At 37.7% G+C, this 17,898-nt stretch overlaps 1 protein-coding gene across 1 annotated transcript in view; it reads left to right on the top strand.

Moving 5' to 3' along the window:
- Positions 1-17,898, top strand: part of Nln (neurolysin) — a 130,316-nt gene that overhangs the window by 88,043 nt on the left and 24,375 nt on the right. The window contains exons 7-9 of the mRNA XM_004862867.3: positions 2,110-2,245; positions 9,546-9,912; positions 17,329-17,530. Of these exons, the coding sequence (XP_004862924.1) occupies positions 2,110-2,245; positions 9,546-9,912; positions 17,329-17,530 (705 nt within the window). The remainder of the gene's footprint in view (positions 1-2,109; positions 2,246-9,545; positions 9,913-17,328; positions 17,531-17,898) is intronic.

Here is a 17,898-nt window from a genome sequence, read left to right as displayed (position 1 = left end):
ATCAAAACCAGCCTGAACTACCTAATGAGAGACCTGTCATAAAGGGAGATGAAGACCATCCTGAAATACATAGACCTGTCTCAAGGGGAAAAAAAGTAAACAGTAGAAATGTATTTTTTTCATAGTTTTAGAGGCTGAGAAGTCCAAAAGCAAAGCTCTGGCTTGCAGTGTCTGGAAGGGGCCTTCTTCTACATTCTCAATTGGAGGAAAGGGAGAAGGGTCTTCACATGGTGGAAGGGCAAGAGGGCCTAAGCTGCCTTGTTCCAGCCTTTCATAAGGACTTACCCATTTGTGAGGATAAGTCATGACTTAATCACTTAATCACTTCTCCAGTGGCTCTGTCTCTTAGTAGCACAATTCAGATGAAGTTCCTACCCTTGCATTTTAGGAAAGCATGCATACCGGAGAATGTGCCATCAAGCATATTTATACCATTCTGCAACCATCACCACCATCCAGCGACAGAACTTCTTCAGACTCCGTAACTGAAACTCTGTACTCCCTGACCTTTCTCCCCTGCCTGCAGCCCCTGACAACTATTCCAGTTTCTGTGTCACAGAGTTTGACTCTCAGGAACCTCATACAAGTGAAATCACACAGTATATCTTTTTGTGACTGGCATATTGTATTTAACATAATGTCTTAAAAGCTCATCGATATTGTGACATTTGTCTGTCAGAATGTCCTTTTCTAAGGCTGAAATATATATAGATAAATATAGATAAATAGCTGTGCTTTGGTTCACGAACTTAATTCTTTTCACAATTCTGATTGCAAACTGAACTGGACAAGGACTGAATCAAAGTTCTGCATAAGGTCACCATTGAATGTAACTATTAAATTTGATTTAGTTCTCATCCAATTTGGTTTGCAACCAGAATCGTTAAAAGTATTAAGTTCATGAACCTAGGTACCACTGTATCACATTTTCTCGATCTGTTCATGTGTCAAAAGACATTTGTGGGGGCCAGGAATTTAGCTCAGTGGCACCGCGCCTGCCTCACAAGTGTAAAGTTGTGAGTTCAATCCCCAGTACCAAAAAAAAGAAGACGTTTGTGTTGCTTCCATCTTTTGACTATTTTTAATAATGCTGCTATGAACATAAGTATACAAATTATCTCTTTGATTCTGTTTTCACTTCTCTTGGATATTTAGCCAGAAGTGAAGTTGTGGATGATATTGTAATTTCTATGTTCAGTTTTTTGAGCATCACCATATAATTTTCCACAGCAGCTGAACCATTTTACATTCTCCTCAGTACTGTACAAGGGTTCCAATTTCTTTATATCCCTGCCAACACATTATTTCCATATATATATATACACACGCACACGTGATTTCATATAGACATACATATATGCATATATATATACATACACAGTGGTACCTTGATTCACGAACATCATTATTATCAAAATGATGGTCACAAACTGAATTGGATGAGAACCAAATCAAATTCAATGGTAGGTTCGATGTTGACATTATGGGGAAATTTATACATATGTGGTTGTATGGTATTTTACCAAAAGAAAAAAAATATCAAAAAATTTAAGTACCAATATTGGGTGCAATAAGAATGTATGAGGATAACTATAGTCCTTAAAATGTACTCTGTTTATGGTACCTTGATGTTTATTAAGAAATTCGTAAGTGACCGGGGATTTAGCTCAGTGATTCCAGTGTCTGCCTTGCAAACGCAAAGTCCCGAGTTCGATCCCCAGTACCAAAAAAAAAAAGAAATTCATAGGTATCTCATGAGATTTAAATGTTACAAAGGTTTTCAGAAATAAAATTCTATCGTTTAAAAAAAACTCTTAACCTGAAATGAAACCAGCAGTTAAGATGGTCTAAAATATATTTGACAGTTTTGCCAGGCGTGGTGGTGCACACCTATAATCCTAGCACTTGGAAGGCTGAGGCAGGAGGATTGCTTCGAGTTTGAGGCCAGTGTGAGCTACATAGAGTTCAAGGGCAGCATGAACTACATAGTGAGACCCTGTCTCAAGAAACAAAAGAATTGAGTTTTATAAGCCTAGAAATGTAGTAACTCTTCGTTTAGTGTTTTGGGTCCAATTAACTGTTAACCTTTGTTTTATTGCTTATTACTAGGAAAACACGCTAATTCTGCAGCAGCTACTCCCACTGCGGGCCCAAGTGGCCAAACTACTGGGCTATAACACACATGCTGACTTTGTCCTTGAAATGAACACTGCAAAGAGCACAAGCCATGTGACTGCCTTTCTAGGTTAGTTATTCTTTTTTAAAAATCAATTGTATGGTTTCCATTTTTTCTCCCTCCTCCATGGCTATCTTGCTATATCATATCAACTTAATTGTTTATGTCACTATTATAGATCTCTCTTCATCTACCTTGTAGTATCTTGTTTGGGATGTTTATATTGATTCCTCACTTGACACCTGCAGTTCTAACCGTGTTAGCTCGTGGCCTTTATTTGCTGCCACTGGGGTTCAATAGTGATAGCGTGTCTACTTATGAATTTATATGAAATAAGCTGACATATATGATATAAATGAAAACAGAGCATATGTAAACAAAAAATACAGGGCCAAGATTTAGCTCAGTGGTGCTGACACCTGCCTCGTAAGTGCAAGGTCCTGAGTTCAATCCCTGGTACCAAAAAAAAAAAAACACCACATACTGCAGATATATATGAAAGTAATTTAAAATAAGAAATATCAAAACTAATAACTAGATTGAATTCCTTTTTCATGAATAGTTTTAAAACCATGTGTCCATGACATCAAGTCATAGTTACTGTATTTTTTAATCCTCATTCCCCCTCTTAATCTGGTGGTCACTTTTCCAATAACTGACTGTTTTCTCTTTCATCACAGTGAAAATGGTTGAATAACTTAGCTATAGTAAATACACTCATTTTGTTATAATCATCTTTAATCAAGTTGGCCAAAGTATTATTTTTTTAACTTTTTTATTAATCCCTTTCAACCTTTACTCACATCTAACAACTTCTCAAAGTATTTGTTGCTTTGAACTGCAAGAGAAACCACCAACAGAGCTAAGAGACAACCTACAATGTGGGAAAAAATTTTTGGCAGCTGTACCTCAGACAAAGGTCTACTATCTAGAATATATAAAGAATTGAAAAACATCAGACCCCCCAAATTCAAAGACCCAGTTCACAAATGGGCATCTGAAATGAACAGAGGGCTAGGGATTTAGTTCAGTGGTTTCGCCAGCTGCTGAAATGAACGGACATTTCTCAGACAAAGAAGTAAAAGCAGCAAATAAATATATGAAAAAATGTTCACCATCACTGGTCATTCGAGAGATGCAGATGAAAACAACACTGAGATTCCACCTCACCCCAGAAAGAGTGGCTGCTATCAAGAAATCAACCAATAACAAATGCTGGCGGGGTTGTGGGGAGAAAGGAACCCTTCTCCATTGTTGGTGGGAGTGTAGACTGGTGCAACCACTGTGGAAATCAGCATGGAGATACCTCAAAGAACTAGGGCTACATTTTTTTGGAAGCAGTAGGATTTGCTAGTGTTCTACCTTAAGTGCCTTCTCCGAAGACATCCCTCTTTGCCTCCTGTTGAATCATCATTCAGTGAGAGTATTTCAGTGAAAAACGTTATGGGCTGGCTTTTGTAATGATAATAACGTGCTCTGTGTCCTTACTCAGATTCTTCTTGCTTTGGCTCCTGACAGAAGGACTCCTTTTCCCCACCTTCCACTCTCTGGAAAGCCTGGGTAGCTGGGGGGTGCAGTGACTGCCTTTGTCATAGATAAAATGTGTGTCGATTCCCGCATGGAAGGCAGAATTGTTTCAGAGCACAAGTGCGGCCTCAAGGTGCCACCTTATTAGGGGGAGGTAATGACTCCTGTCTTCTTGTCAAGCCTACAAAGAAAGAGATTCCAGTTCAGTATTTGAAGCCAGGATCGTGCATCCTCTTCTTTTTACTGCGTTATCACATTGAATCATTTTTGATTTTGTGGTAATGCTTTGACTCTGGACTTCAGGGGCAAAGTCTTTCAGCAGCATACAGGGTTTGATTGTACAAACAAATCTGCCTGGAGCCGGTGATCGGTGATTTTTGTACTCAGAATGGAAATACCTGATCTTGGCAAGCTTTGTTGCAGCACATTGATTTCACTTTGGTTTCCCTCCACAGGGTCAGCAAACCATCCTGTTGTTATATAAACTGATGCCAGGACCAGATTCACAGTAGTGTCCAGGTCGCTGGGTCTGTCTTGTGGTAAAGGTGGTGATGGGTTTTCAGGTGTGGTCGCTCTACATGTGGGAGAATAAGACAGTGGGGCTGGGAAGATGGGGATAGCTCAAGATGTGGGGTCGAATCAAGAATGAAAATGAAAGTTCCAAAGAGATGGTTCATGAGGATGTCAAAGGGCCCAGGGCCTGAGCAGTCAGTAGGAGGTGAATCAGGTTACCTGGAAAACAGGTGTGCTTGGTGCCCATGTGGAATCTACTCTGGGTTGTTGGTGGATATTAAATATGCACGATATCCCGTAGCTGGCTGACTATTTTATAATTAAAAGCCTAGGATTTTTATATCTGGGGTGAAGAAATTATCTGACATGTGGCATTGAGGTGTTTTTTTAAAGCCAGATTTCAAGAGTCTTACTAGCTTTTTTGTTGTTGTTTTTAAAAGGCCCCTCATATCCAGTGTGTGGGCCTCATTGAAATTAATGACTTTTCCAACACAGCAAAATGGGGTGGGAAACTGTGTAGGACTTCTCTTGATATCCTTGCATTCTTTACAGAGCCTAGCTGCTTTATAACAGCCAAACAAATGGTCAAGATTATTTTTAGGGGTTATTTTACTGGGGATTTTAAGAGCTAATACGTCTGGGGTTGTACTAGGTCAGGGGAATATGGAAAGGGATGCAGCTGTGAAGTGTTTAGTCATCGTCCAGGGATGCTTAGACTGTAGAAATAAATGCAAGCCCACTGCAGGTCCTGTCTTCTGTGTGTTGGCAGGGGAGTAAAGTTTGAGATAGCAAGCACATGAGCCACCCTGATTTGAAGAGGTCTTTCTTAGGATCTGTTAGCCCTTAATTTTGTTGAAATCTTTTTCCTTCTTCCTCTTGAAAAATAAGTTCCCAAACATAGTTATTGCATCTTCCATCACTAAAAAGTTTATTCCTTTGTTCACCATGGGCAGTTCACACAAGGCAAAAATATCAAACTGTTGGTTTTAGTGTGTTGTATAACTTTACTGTATATCAAACTAATTTTTACAAGTTTTCATCCTAAACTTCAAATCATGTAATTAATAATTTGCCTGTTTATGACCTAATTGTAATTCTTTCATTAATAAAAGCTAATGGAAAAGGACCCTTTATCAAGCTGATGACTACACGTACATTTAATTTTCCTGTAGTGTATGAAGTATTATACCAGAGTATTAAAAGATATATAATATTTTATTGATAAATCTATGCTTTAAAAGGAAAAAAAAAAACTAGGGCTAGAAGTCCCATTTGACCCAGCTATTCCCCTTCTGGGTATCTTCCCCAAAGAATTAAAAGAATCGTACCACAGAGATATATGTGCACCCATGCATATAGCAGCACAGTTTGTAATAGCTAAAGCTTGGAAACAGCCCAAGTGCCCATCATCTGGAAACTGGATAAAGAAGATGTGTTTTTTTTTTATAAAATGGAGTACTACTCAGCCATAAAGAACGAGAAACTAGAGATATTTGTAGCTAAATGGATGCATATTGAGGCGATACTCTTTTTAGTATATGTGCTGCCGAAGCGAGCAGTAGGCCATACTCTCTTAAGTGAAATAAATAGGACACACATGTATAAATACTGAATAGTTTTTCTAGTGTGAGAAACTGAAAGTGTAAATAAGGATGAAAATGATGAAAATGAATAATTGATAATTTGAAATAGGTAAAGGTCCAAAGTTGTAGGGGTGGTGGGAGGGAAAGGGAAAAGGGAAATTATGAGAAAAGAAAAAAACTGAAAATGAAATCTGTGTAAATAGGGAAGGGTGGAGGGGGTGAAGGGCACACAGGTAATGGGGAAATAAATAAGAACCAAGATACATCATGTACAGGTACAAGCAGCCAATGATAAATGTAAACATATTGTATACCTAAAATGTACCAATAAAAGAATTTTTTTTAAAAGTGTTTGTTGCTTTGATATCTTTTTATTACCATAATTAAGATAAAATAATTAATAATGTATTAAAATCAGCCTTTAGCTGAAAATTTACTCAACTCTTTCCATTGTGACTATACCTTACCTTACTAATATATATGCTGGAATCACATATGCTTTGTAACAGGTGCTCCATAAGTGATAATTTTTTTATTATTACAAAATTACTTGTGAGACATTTATGAACAATACCTAATTTTAGGCAATGTGCTAAAGGGAATAAGACAAAGGCCTTTCTTCAGTATAGTTTTCTTGCTTAGTGGAAGCAACAAAGAAGTGAACAGATAATTGCCATAGTCAGATGTGTGTTATACAAGAGGATGGGTCAGGGTCTTGAGAATGTTTCTTTTTCTGGTGATCACATTGCTAAAATGTCTCTGTAGCAGCTCCCTGATTAACTTAATTCCTTTATGATAATTTTCTCTAATTCAAAATGGGTGTATTCTCACATAAATCATTCTATTGCTCCCTGTATTTGCAAACACTCTCATGAGCCTAGTGAAAACCATATGTCTTTGTGTTCCTTGTGAGGATACAGCAGTCCTCTCTGGCTGCAGCCTCTCTCTCACTGTGAGGCTTCATCTAAAGTAAAAGTACCATTTCCCTTACAGACCCAGGCACATTTTCATTTTAACATGTAACAAATTATGAAAAATAAATACATTAAGAGCATATTCATTTAACCATGGGTGTACATATATTGCTGTGGTATGATTCTTTTAATGGGGAATAGCTGGGTCAAATGGAACCTCTAATCCTAGTTCTTTGAAGTATCTCTATACTGAATTCCACAGTGGTTGCACCAGTCTACACTCCCACCAACAGTGGAGAAGGGTTCCTTTCTCCCCACAGCCCCACCAGTATTTGTTATTGGTTGATTTTATGATAGACGTTCTTTCTGGGATGAAATGGAATGTTAATGTTTTAATTTGCATTTCTTGAATGGTCAGGAGTGTTGAACCTTTTTTCACGTATTTATTGGCCATTTGTATTCTTTTTCTTTTTTCTGGTATCAGAGATCGAACTCGGGACCTTGCCTTTGCAAGGCAGGTGCTGGAACCACTGAGCTAAATCCCTGGTCTCTGGCCATTTGTATTTCTTCATCTGAGAAGTGTCTGTTCATTTCAGATGCCCATTTTTGGATTGGGTCTTTAAATTTGAGGGGGGGGTCTCATTTTTTTTTGAATTTATAATATATGCTAGATATTAGTCCTTTGTCTGAAGAGTAGCTGACAAAAATTTTTTCCCATTCTGTTTGTTGTCTCTCTACTCTGTTAGTGGTTTCTTTTGCTGGGTAGAATTTCCTTCTTTTAAAAAGCTGAATAGTATTTTATTGTGTACGTATGTTTGTATGTACTATGTTTTATCCGTTCATCTACTGGTGGGCACTAAGGTTGTTTTCATATCTTGGCTGCTGTGAATAGTGCTGTAGGGAACATAGAGGTAGCTATATCTCTTCAAAAGATTGATTTCAATTCTTTAGATATATACCCAGAAATGGGATTGCTAGATCGTATGGTAGTTCTAATTTTAATTTTTGAAGAAACTCCATACTGTTTTCTATAATGGCTCTACTAATTTACATTTTGACCAACAGTGTACCAGGGCTCCTTTTTCTTTACATACTTGGTAACACTTACCTTTCATCTTTTTGATAACAGCCATTTTAACAGATGTGATAATGGCTTTGATTTGCATTTCCTTGATGATTATTGATGTTGAGCATTTTTTCATATACTTACTGGCCATTTGTGTGTCTTCTTTTGAGAAACATCTATTCCAGTCCTTGCCCATTTAAAAATATTGGGTCGTTTGTTCTCCAGCTATTGATTTGTACAAATCCTGATATATTTTAGATATTAGTTTCTTCTCAGATACATGGTTTGTGGATATTTTCTCCTGAGGTGTACAGTTTTAAAAGTAGTTTCTCTGCTAGGAGTTTTGCCTTCAGGTACTGCTGCTGCCTTTACCATGAGGGTGGGAGGAGAGAAAGAAGGGGTAAGGGAGGAATTAAAAAAAAGAAGAGTGAAAGAAAAAAAGAGAGCACTGAGCTGAGGGAGCTTTCTTTTTTGTTGTTTCTTGTTTGTTTGTTTGTTTTTTGGTACAGGGGATCAAACTCTAGACCTTGCGCTTGCAAGGCAGGTGGCAGAACCACTGAGCTAAATCCCCAGCCCTGAGGGAGCTTTCTATACTAAGTCTAGAGTGGTTTTCTTTTTTTCTTTTCTTTTTTCCTTTTTAGAGTGGTTTTCTGATTGGAAGAATCTTTACTTCATGGATGCGTCCCTGTGCAAAAGAGTATCTAACATTTTCATCTCCTCTGGGAGAAAACTGTCTCCCCACCACCACCACCACCAAAACTCAGTCTCAAAGTTCCCAAAAAAGGAGTTCATGTTGGGAAGCCAAGATGAACGTCAGATGCCTGCTTTTAGGTTAAATATGCAGTGTCCCAGTCAGGTCTTGGCACTGGCTGTTTTGTCTGTGTTCTGAAACGAGCTCAAGGAAGTGGGGAGCAGCCTGTTCAGTCACTAGAGGCACCAGTTGCTTTTCTGCAAAAGTGATTTCAAGTGAAAATTGACATCTCATAGAGAGTTTTCTTGTCCTCAGTAAAATTTTCAATATTCTTACCATTGGGATTTGGCATCTTTGGCACAGTTAAAACATTTTCATCTTCCTTCCCTTCTCCCTCCCTTCCTTCCTTCCACCCCCCAGACCAATTTTCTTTAGCTTCCTGGGATTTAAAAATAACTATCTTGTGGTACAGCAGGCTTTTTACTCCTAGGCCATTAAAGATAGGTGATACTAACCCCCATCCCCATGACTTAGACATCTTGTCTTCAGCTGGATTTCCTTAGTATGTAGATTATTGTGCCCAGAAATTTCTCCAGATAAAATCCAGAATTGCCGTGTCCAAATCATCCTTCTTCATAGGAATAGTAAGAAATTAAACCCATGTTTGTTGAATGTGTTGAGCACTCTGTAGATAATGTTGACCACAGGTTACAACACGTGATTTGTTTCCTGCTACTTTGTTAAGAGTTTAACCTCATTGAGGAACATCATACACATCAGATTAGTTTCATTTTTGCTTCACCTCTTGAATTACAACATTGAGTCACAGTTCTCTGAGGTACATGTCACCTTTTGTTGATGCTGTATCTAAGAGGCCATAGCAAGGTTTTAGTGGTGCTAAAAGAAAAATGGACAAGGAGTTATAGAAGAAATCACCCTAGAAAGGAAAATCTGTCATACTAGAGCTTGTTTTTGTCCCTCGTTCCTCCTGGTCTCATGTTTAGCACCAGGCTAAAGCATTGGTGTGCTTACTCTCAAGAGCAGTAAATGTTAACTTTTCCCTTGTCCTTCACAGACGATTTAAGCCAGAAATTAAAACCCTTGGGTAAGGCTGAACGAGAATTTATTTTGAATTTGAAGAAAAAAGAATGTGAAGAGAGAGGTTTTGAATATGATGGGAAAATCAATGCCTGGGACCTACACTACTATATGACTCAGACGGAAGAACTCAAGTACTGCATAAACCAAGAGTTCCTCAAAGAATACTTCCCCATTGAGGTAGTCACTGAAGGCTTGCTGAATATCTACCAGGAATTGTTGGGACTGTCATTTGAGCAAGTGACAAATCCTCATCTTTGGCATCAAAGTGTTACACTTTACACTGTGAAAGATAAAGCTACTGGAGACATATTGGGACAGTTCTACTTGGACCTCTATCCAAGGTACTGATGATCATATGTTTGGAAGGGACCTTGGAGATTAAGACAGTACTCAGCTTCCTATTTCCCATGTGTAGTTCTTTGTAAGGAATTTAAAATATGGGCTCTGAAGTGAGAATTCTGATTTCATCACTCACTGAGCAAGTTACTTAATTTTTCTGTGCTTCAGTGACCTTACCTATATTATATAGATCCTATGAAATGAGAATACTAGTAGCACCTGTTTTGTAGGGTTATTGTCAAAATTAAATTGATTAATTACATGCAAAGCATTTAGAAGACTCCCAAGCACACAGCAAGTACTTCGGAGTAAATGTTAGTTATGACACCATCATCACTATCATCATTGACTGTATTTACTTAATAGAAAATTGTTTTCTTAAATGTTTATTGTTCAGATAATCCATCTACCAGACCACTTCAGTCTATGACTATTCCTCTCCGTCTGACTGGGAGGCAGCACAATTCCTTCACGGGGTTGTTTGTGCATGAAAGACCATATATCCAAATCACCAACCCTAGGCCTGTAATACTAGCATGCTGAGGCAGGTGTTGCTGCAAGTTCAAGGCCAGCCTGGGTTACATAGTGAGTTCAAGGCCAACCTGAACTACATAACAAGACCCTGTCTCAAAAAAAAATTTTACCCATCCTAGCTGTCAATCAATGATAAGAATTCAAAATATAACCATTGTTTCTATAACTTGTGTTAACTATGGACTCCACAGTGTTTTATCAGACACCAAAGGATTTGAATGTCTTTCTCCCTAGGTTGCTTTCTAAAACAAAGCCAACTTGATATAATCCTTTTTTCTTAAACAGATCAAATGAAATTATAGTATCACCCTTGTTCGGTAATGTACAGTATAAGTATGTAACCCACTGAGTGTGTGATGGGAAAGAGGCTATATAATTGTGTCATTCAGTGTCCCAAGGTTTTTGGATTTCCACATACAATATGACCTAAAATGTCAAATGTAGATGGGTCTATTTTTAATTGAAAAGTGTCAGGATACAGTTTTAAGCCAACAATTCTTTCAGAAGTAATCCTTCAACATTGGAGTTTCCTGAAAACTGTTCCCAAACTCTCTTTCCAGAGTCAAAGTAATAGTTATTACTACCTTATTTTGATGTCTCTCTGCCAAGATACACTTGGTTTCTTTTGTAGTCAGAGATACGGTTATTGCTCCCAGGATTTTGATACAGGGACCAGAGAGTAATCTTTTGAAAGGGTTATGAGCTAGTTAGTGTTCATTTCCCGTCACCTTACATTTTGTCTTCATAAAGATGGCAAACATTAATTTGTTTTACTTGTCTAGTTGAAAAAAAACAATATTCAGAGTGGGTTTTCAAAAACAGCTTATTCTTTTATAATCATATTTCAGTTTTTATTCAACAACTGAGATTTTCTTTTTTTTTTTAAGATCCATGCAGCACATGACTGCATCCTTGTATATGTCTTTTTTTTAAATTATTTTATTGGTACATTTTAGGTATACAATATGTTTATATTTATCACTGGGTACTTGTACCTGTACGTGATGAATCTTGGTTCTTATTTTTTTCCCCATTACCTGTGTGCCCTTAACCCCCTCTGCCCTTCCCTATCTACATAGATTTTGTTTCCATTTTTTTCTCTTTTCTCAGAATTTTTCCTTTCCCTTCTCCCCCCCGCCCATTAAGTTTATTAGTACATTTTAGGTATAAAATACAGTTACATTCATCATTGGGATCTTGTACCATTACATGAGTATCTTGGTTCTTTTTTTTTTTCCCCATTACCCTGCCCTCCCTTCACCCCCTCCACCCTTCCCTATTTGCCAAGATTTTGTTTCCATTTTTTTCCTTTCCCTTCTTTCCTTTCCCCAACCCCTTCCGACTTCCCCTGCTTCTTTAGACCTTTACTGCCTATTACAAAATATCAATTATATATTTTTAAAATTAAAATATCAAGACCTAGGAGACATTACCACAGATTTTACAGAATTTAAAAGGATATAGAAAGCATATTTCAAAAATCTGTTTTGAAATAAATTTGACAACTTCTAAGAAGTACCTTGGAAGACGAGTTAATGAAACTAACTCTGGAGGAAATATAAAATTTGAATAGCACCTATTAAAGTATATTCCTAGCTTGAAAACCTACCTATATGACAACAGCAGGCTCATATACATTTTAACTGATAAATTATATCAAACATTTAAAGCAGAAAAAAAGGAACATTCTCCCCCCATTTTAAGAAATCAACATTGTGCTAAACCTAAAACTGGATAAAGATAATAGAAGAAAAAAGTATGAACATAGATAGAAATTTGTTTAACAAAACAAACTATTAGAAGCCAGATCTGGCAGTATGTAAAAAGTGGTTTTACTATAGGGATGGCAGTGTTGGTTCAGCATTGGAAGATCCAGCCCCAAAAGTCATCATTTTAACAGAGGAAAGGAAAAAGCCATATGATCCTGTCACTAGTTGGAGAAAAAGTATTGGACTAAATTCCACAGCTGTTCATGGTAAAAACTATCAGGAGACTAGAAGTAGAACAGAACCTTCTCAACAGATTAAAGACATATACTCCATACTTCAACCAAAGTGCCTTATATGAATAGAGAAGATACAATGCTTTCTCCCTAAGGTGGAGAACAGGACAGATATGCCTACTCTTCATCTGTCCATTAAACTTTGAAACCTAGGCCCAAACCAAAATAGTCTGGCAATAAAATGACACAATTGGGATAGGATTGGCAAAGTAGAAGCAAAATCTTTATATGTAGATGGGATGATCATCCACAGGGAAAATACCAAGAAATCTCTAGGAGCCCCTAGAACTTGTATTTGAATTTAGCAGGACTGGAAAACACAAGGTATATATAGAAATTCAGGTCTGTGTATACTTGCTATAAATGAAGAATTGGATATTTAAATTTAAAAATTATATGTAGGAGTACAAAGGACCTAGAAAAGTAAAAAAAAGATGTTTCATACCTAATTTTAAGACTTCTTTAAAGCTACAGTAATCAAGGCAGTGTTGGTGTAAGGAAAGACATATAGATCATTGGAATAAAACAGAGAATCTAGAAATAGAACCACACATATATGGTCCACTGAGTTTTGAAAGATTATTTAACATTAACATTTTATTGAACATAAACTCAACTCAAGAGCAGAGGAAAAGATAGTGTTTTCAGCAAATGGCACTAGAACACCTGGTATCCGTATATAAAAAATTAACCTCAACCCTTTTTTTCCATACATGAAAATAACTTGAAAGGATCTATGAACCTAAATATGAAAGCCTAAAAGTATAAAACTTTAAGAAGAAATTAGAAGGGAAAATGTTTATGAATTTAGCATAGGCAAGAATTTCCTAGGAGGACCAGGGATTTAGCTCAGTGGTTCCGCCGCCTGCCTCGCAAACACAAGGTCCAGAGTTTGATCCCCGGTACCAAAAAAACAAAAACACACACACAAAAACAGAATTTCCTAGGATACAAAAAACATGATGTATGAACAAAAAAAATTGATAAATGAGATTCCATCAAAATTTAGAACTTTAAATGACATCATTAAAATGAATAGTCCTTAAACAGACCATATTTACAATGCATATAACCTATGACCAGAACATATAAAGAACTCTTACAGCTCATTAATAGACAACCCAATTAAAAAGTAGACATAAGAAGATGATAAATAGCCAGTCCAGCACAAGAAAAGGTGTGCAACTCTAGAATCAGGAAAATACTAATCAGTACAATAACAAGATTGAATTATACACTCATTAGGGTGATGAAGTTAAAAGTTTTAAAAGCCTTGTCATGACTTTTTGTTGTATTCTCTCACTTTACCATTAATTTGTCATGTCCAACGGATTCATTCATTCTGCCTGATGGGTTCATTCTGCTAGGCTTCCTGGGGTTGTGATCCTCATTGTCTTTTCCTAGGATATTGTCTAAAATCTTTTGGAGTGCCAGTTTGGTATTCATGAAGTTCCTGAGGTGCTCTTTGTCATGAAAGTATCTTATTTCTCCATCAATTTTGAAAGATAGTTTTGCAGGGTACATCAATCTGAGTTGGAGGCTGTTTTCCTTTAGGGCTTGAAATACATCACTCCAAGCTCTTCTTGCCTTGAAGGTTTGCATTGAGAAGTCTGTGTGATTCTAATGGGCTTTCCTTTGTATGTGATTTGTTTCTTTTCTCTCACTGCTTGTAGAATTTTATTCTTCTGTTGGATTTCTGGAATCCTAACTATTATATGCCTATGTGTAGATTTTTTTTTATCAAGGCTAGCTGGAGTCCTGTATGCCTCACTTATCTTTATGTCAAGTTCTTTTCCGCTCCTTGGGAAGTTTTCTGCCATCACATCTGTGAACAGTTTTTTTATGTCATCTGCACTCTCTCCTGTTTCTTCATTGACTCCAATCAGTCTTATGTTATTCTTCTTTGCATTGTCTAGCAGCTGCTGGATTGATATCTCGTGTTCCCTTACAATTTTAAAGCAATTTTTCTTTTCCTGGTCACTAATTGCAATCTTATCTTCTCTATCTGAAATCCTGTCCTCACATTGGCTCATTCTGCTGTGTAGACTTTCGATGGAGTTTTTAATCTCCTGGAAATCTGTTTGCATCTGCTTTATGGATTCCATTTGTTTCCTGTGTTGGAATTCCATCATGTTCCTCAGGCTGTCTATTTTTTTATCTGTGTCCTCTCTAGATTTATTAATCATGTCTTGCACTATGGGCACAATCTTTGCTGTTATCTGAGTAATTATTTCTGATTTCATTTTTCCCAGATCCTCTTTTGTTGCCAGTTCAGAGAGTCCAGGTGGTTAAGTATCAGATTGTTCCATCTCCTTTCCTTTTTGAGTTGCTGTAGGTGATCTGGAAGTCTGTTTTTGAGGCTTGTTTATGTGCCTTCTCATTTCCATGGGGGGGGGGGGTGCTTCTGGTGCCCTTGTGGCTCACCTTCTCTGCCCTAGGAGCGTGGAATGGTAGTGGGGGAGCCTCCTTCCGGGTGCTGGGACTGGCTCAGCTTCTCTGCCCTAGGAGCATGGAATGGCAGCGGGGGAGCTTCCTTCCAGGTGCTGGGATTGGCTCACCTTCTCTGCCCTAGGAGCGTGGAATGGCGGTGGGGGAGCCCCCTCCCGGTTGCTGGGATTCTCCTTTCCCTTCTTTCCTTTTCCCTTCCCCTCCCGCCACCCCTACACCTTTGGACCTTTTCCTATTTCTAATTATCAATTATTCATTTTAATTATTTTAATCCTTATTTACACTTTCAGTTTCTCACACAAGAGAAACTATTCGGTATATACACACATGTGTCCTATTTATTTCAGTTAAGAGTATGGCCTTAATATGCATCCATTTAGCTATAAATGTCTGTAGTTTCTCCTTCTTTATGACTGAGTAGTACTCCATTTTATCACTTTGGGGGAGGTGGTACTGGGGATTGAACTCAGGACCTTGCACTTGCAAGGCAGGCGTGGAACCACTGAGCTAAATCCCTGGCCCCAGTACTCCGTTTTATTTAAAAAACCACATGTTCTTTATGCAGTTTTCAGTTGATGGGCACTTGGGCTGTCCAAGCTTTAGCTATTACAAACTGTGCCGCTATAAACATGGGTGCACATATATTGCTGTTGTATGATTCTTTTACTTCTTTGGGGAAGATACCCAGCAGGGGAATAGCTGGATCAAATGGGACCTGTAGCCCTAGTTCTTTGAGGTATCTCCATACTGATTTCCCCAGTGATTGCACCAGTCTGCACTCCCACAAACAGTGGAGAAGGAGAAGGGTTCCTTTCTCCCCACACCCCTGCCAGCATTTGTTATTGGTTGATTTCTTGATAGCAGCCATTCTTTCTGGGGTGAGGTGGAAACAACTGAGATTTTCAAATAAAAGGAAAACAAACTCTGATGATTTCAAGGTAAGATTCCTTGGTAAAGACTTTCTTTTAGTCCCCATCATTTTATAAACAAAATGTGAAAAGACAGAATCTCAAAATAAACATTTGAAATTAAATAAGTCAAATTTATTCTTAAAAAGGAAAGTGATTCCTCAAAAGAAAAAAGATAAGGATAAAAAGGGAAAGATATTCCTGAGAATATCGTGTTTGTTGTTGTTGTTTTGGGGAGTTTTTATTTGTTTTATTTTGTTTTTGAGATGGGGTCTTACTGGCTGTGTAGTTCAGGCTGGCCTTGAACTCCTGGTGATCCTCTTGCCTCAGCCTCCTGAGTGCTAGGATTTCAGGTATACACCACCATGCCTGGGATCACTGATTTTTAAATTAGTAGAAAATCTTTGATTTTCAGGTAGGATTTTTAAAATTCTGTGAAGATTTTTGAGAAGAAATTATTCACCTTTTGTCTCTCCAATGCAATAACATCAACTTCCTCTCAAATCAGGTACACATAGTATTTCATAAGAAGATATAATGCAGAAAAAGGGTATAAATTTAAAAGTCAAACTAAAATAATCCACCTCAAATCTGAATGTATTGTTATTCCTGGGGAAAAAACAGGAAGGTGGGGGCGAGGGAACAAGAGAAGGAGATCTACTCCTAGCCTGCGGTATAATGATATATAACTTTTGGAGAAACCATCAGTGATGCCACACTGTCCAAGAATAGACGACTTCATAGCACAATGTACACTTATTCCTAGGCTAACTAACATGTTTAGTTTCAAAAAAGACTGTCTAGTTCATAAAAGCTCATTTAATGGCAACCACCAAATCTTCCCTCTTCAAAAAAAAGAAAAAATCTTATCTGGAATTGATAAGGGTTTTTTATCATTTCTGATTTGAAAGAAGAAAACTTATCTGGTCAAGCACACTTTCTTTTATTTTAAAATTACCTCAACATTATGTAAGCTATATCTTTTATTTTAAATTTACTTTAGCTGTGTAATAATGTTCAATGACTCTATCTGAAGAAGAAAAGCAGGAGCTCATTAAAATAAATTGAACAGGGCTTGGAGTAGGACTGTAGTCAGCAGTAGAGCACTTGCCTAGTAAGTGTGAGGCCCTGGGCTTAATCCTCACCAACATACATAATGTGCGCACACTCACACAAATAGGATAGTAGGGGCAGGACATGGTGACACACATGTATAATCCCAACACTCAGGAGGCTGAGGCAGAAGGATCCTAAGTTTGAGGCCAGTCTGGACAGTAAAGAATGTAAGACCCTGTCTCAAAAAAAAAAAAAAAATTGGTCACTGCACACTAGGTATGGTATACATTCATTTAACATGAAGATCTTTCAACAGAAGAAACCTTGGAGCTATAGCTCCAAGTGATAGTGGGATTACTGTTTGCTTAGTTTTTCCATTTTAGCAAAATGTGCTACTTTCTAAAAGATAAATTAAATGTTTAAAAGTACTTATGTCAGATATGACACTTTCGTGTGTTTCTTGTTCCCAGGGAAGGAAAATATAATCATGCTGCCTGCTTTGGTCTCCAGCCGGGCTGCCTTCTCCCAGATGGGACCCGGATGATGTCTGTGGCTGCTCTCGTGGTGAACTTCTCACAGCCAGTGGCAGGTCGCCCCTCTCTCCTCAGGCACGATGAAGTCAGGACTTACTTCCACGAATTTGGTCATGTCATGCATCAGATCTGTGCACAGGTGAGTGAGTCCTTTATGATAAACCTACCAAGTACTATTTTTGCATGTGCTTCTATCAAGTTTCTCTCTTTAACATGTTTCTTCAGAACCTGAGCATGTTCAAGAATTTTGGCAGCCTGCCAAAACTCAAAGTTTTTTGGGTTTTTTTGTTTTGTTTTGTTTTTTATCATGTCCTCTGTCACAACCTGCTTTTACTCAGGGGTTAATGCACCAATGAAAGAGCTTTGTTGAATATCCAATGCTTTTGGCAAAAGAGTAAGATTATCATTAAGGAAAGGTAACAGATACTATGCTCTTTCCTTTTAATTCCTTTCTTCTTCGTAGGAATTTTGTGTAAGCTTCACAGATAAACTGTGCTGTAGTCTGTC

The sequence above is a fragment of the Heterocephalus glaber genome, unplaced genomic scaffold (genome assembly GCF_053883595.1).
Source record: "Heterocephalus glaber isolate CG9 unplaced genomic scaffold, H.glaber_assembly_v1.0 deba00001543, whole genome shotgun sequence".
Classification (NCBI taxonomy): Eukaryota; Metazoa; Chordata; class Mammalia; order Rodentia; family Bathyergidae; genus Heterocephalus; species Heterocephalus glaber.
Note: the sequence above shows the minus strand (reverse complement) of the source record. Positions and strands in the feature narration are given on the sequence as shown.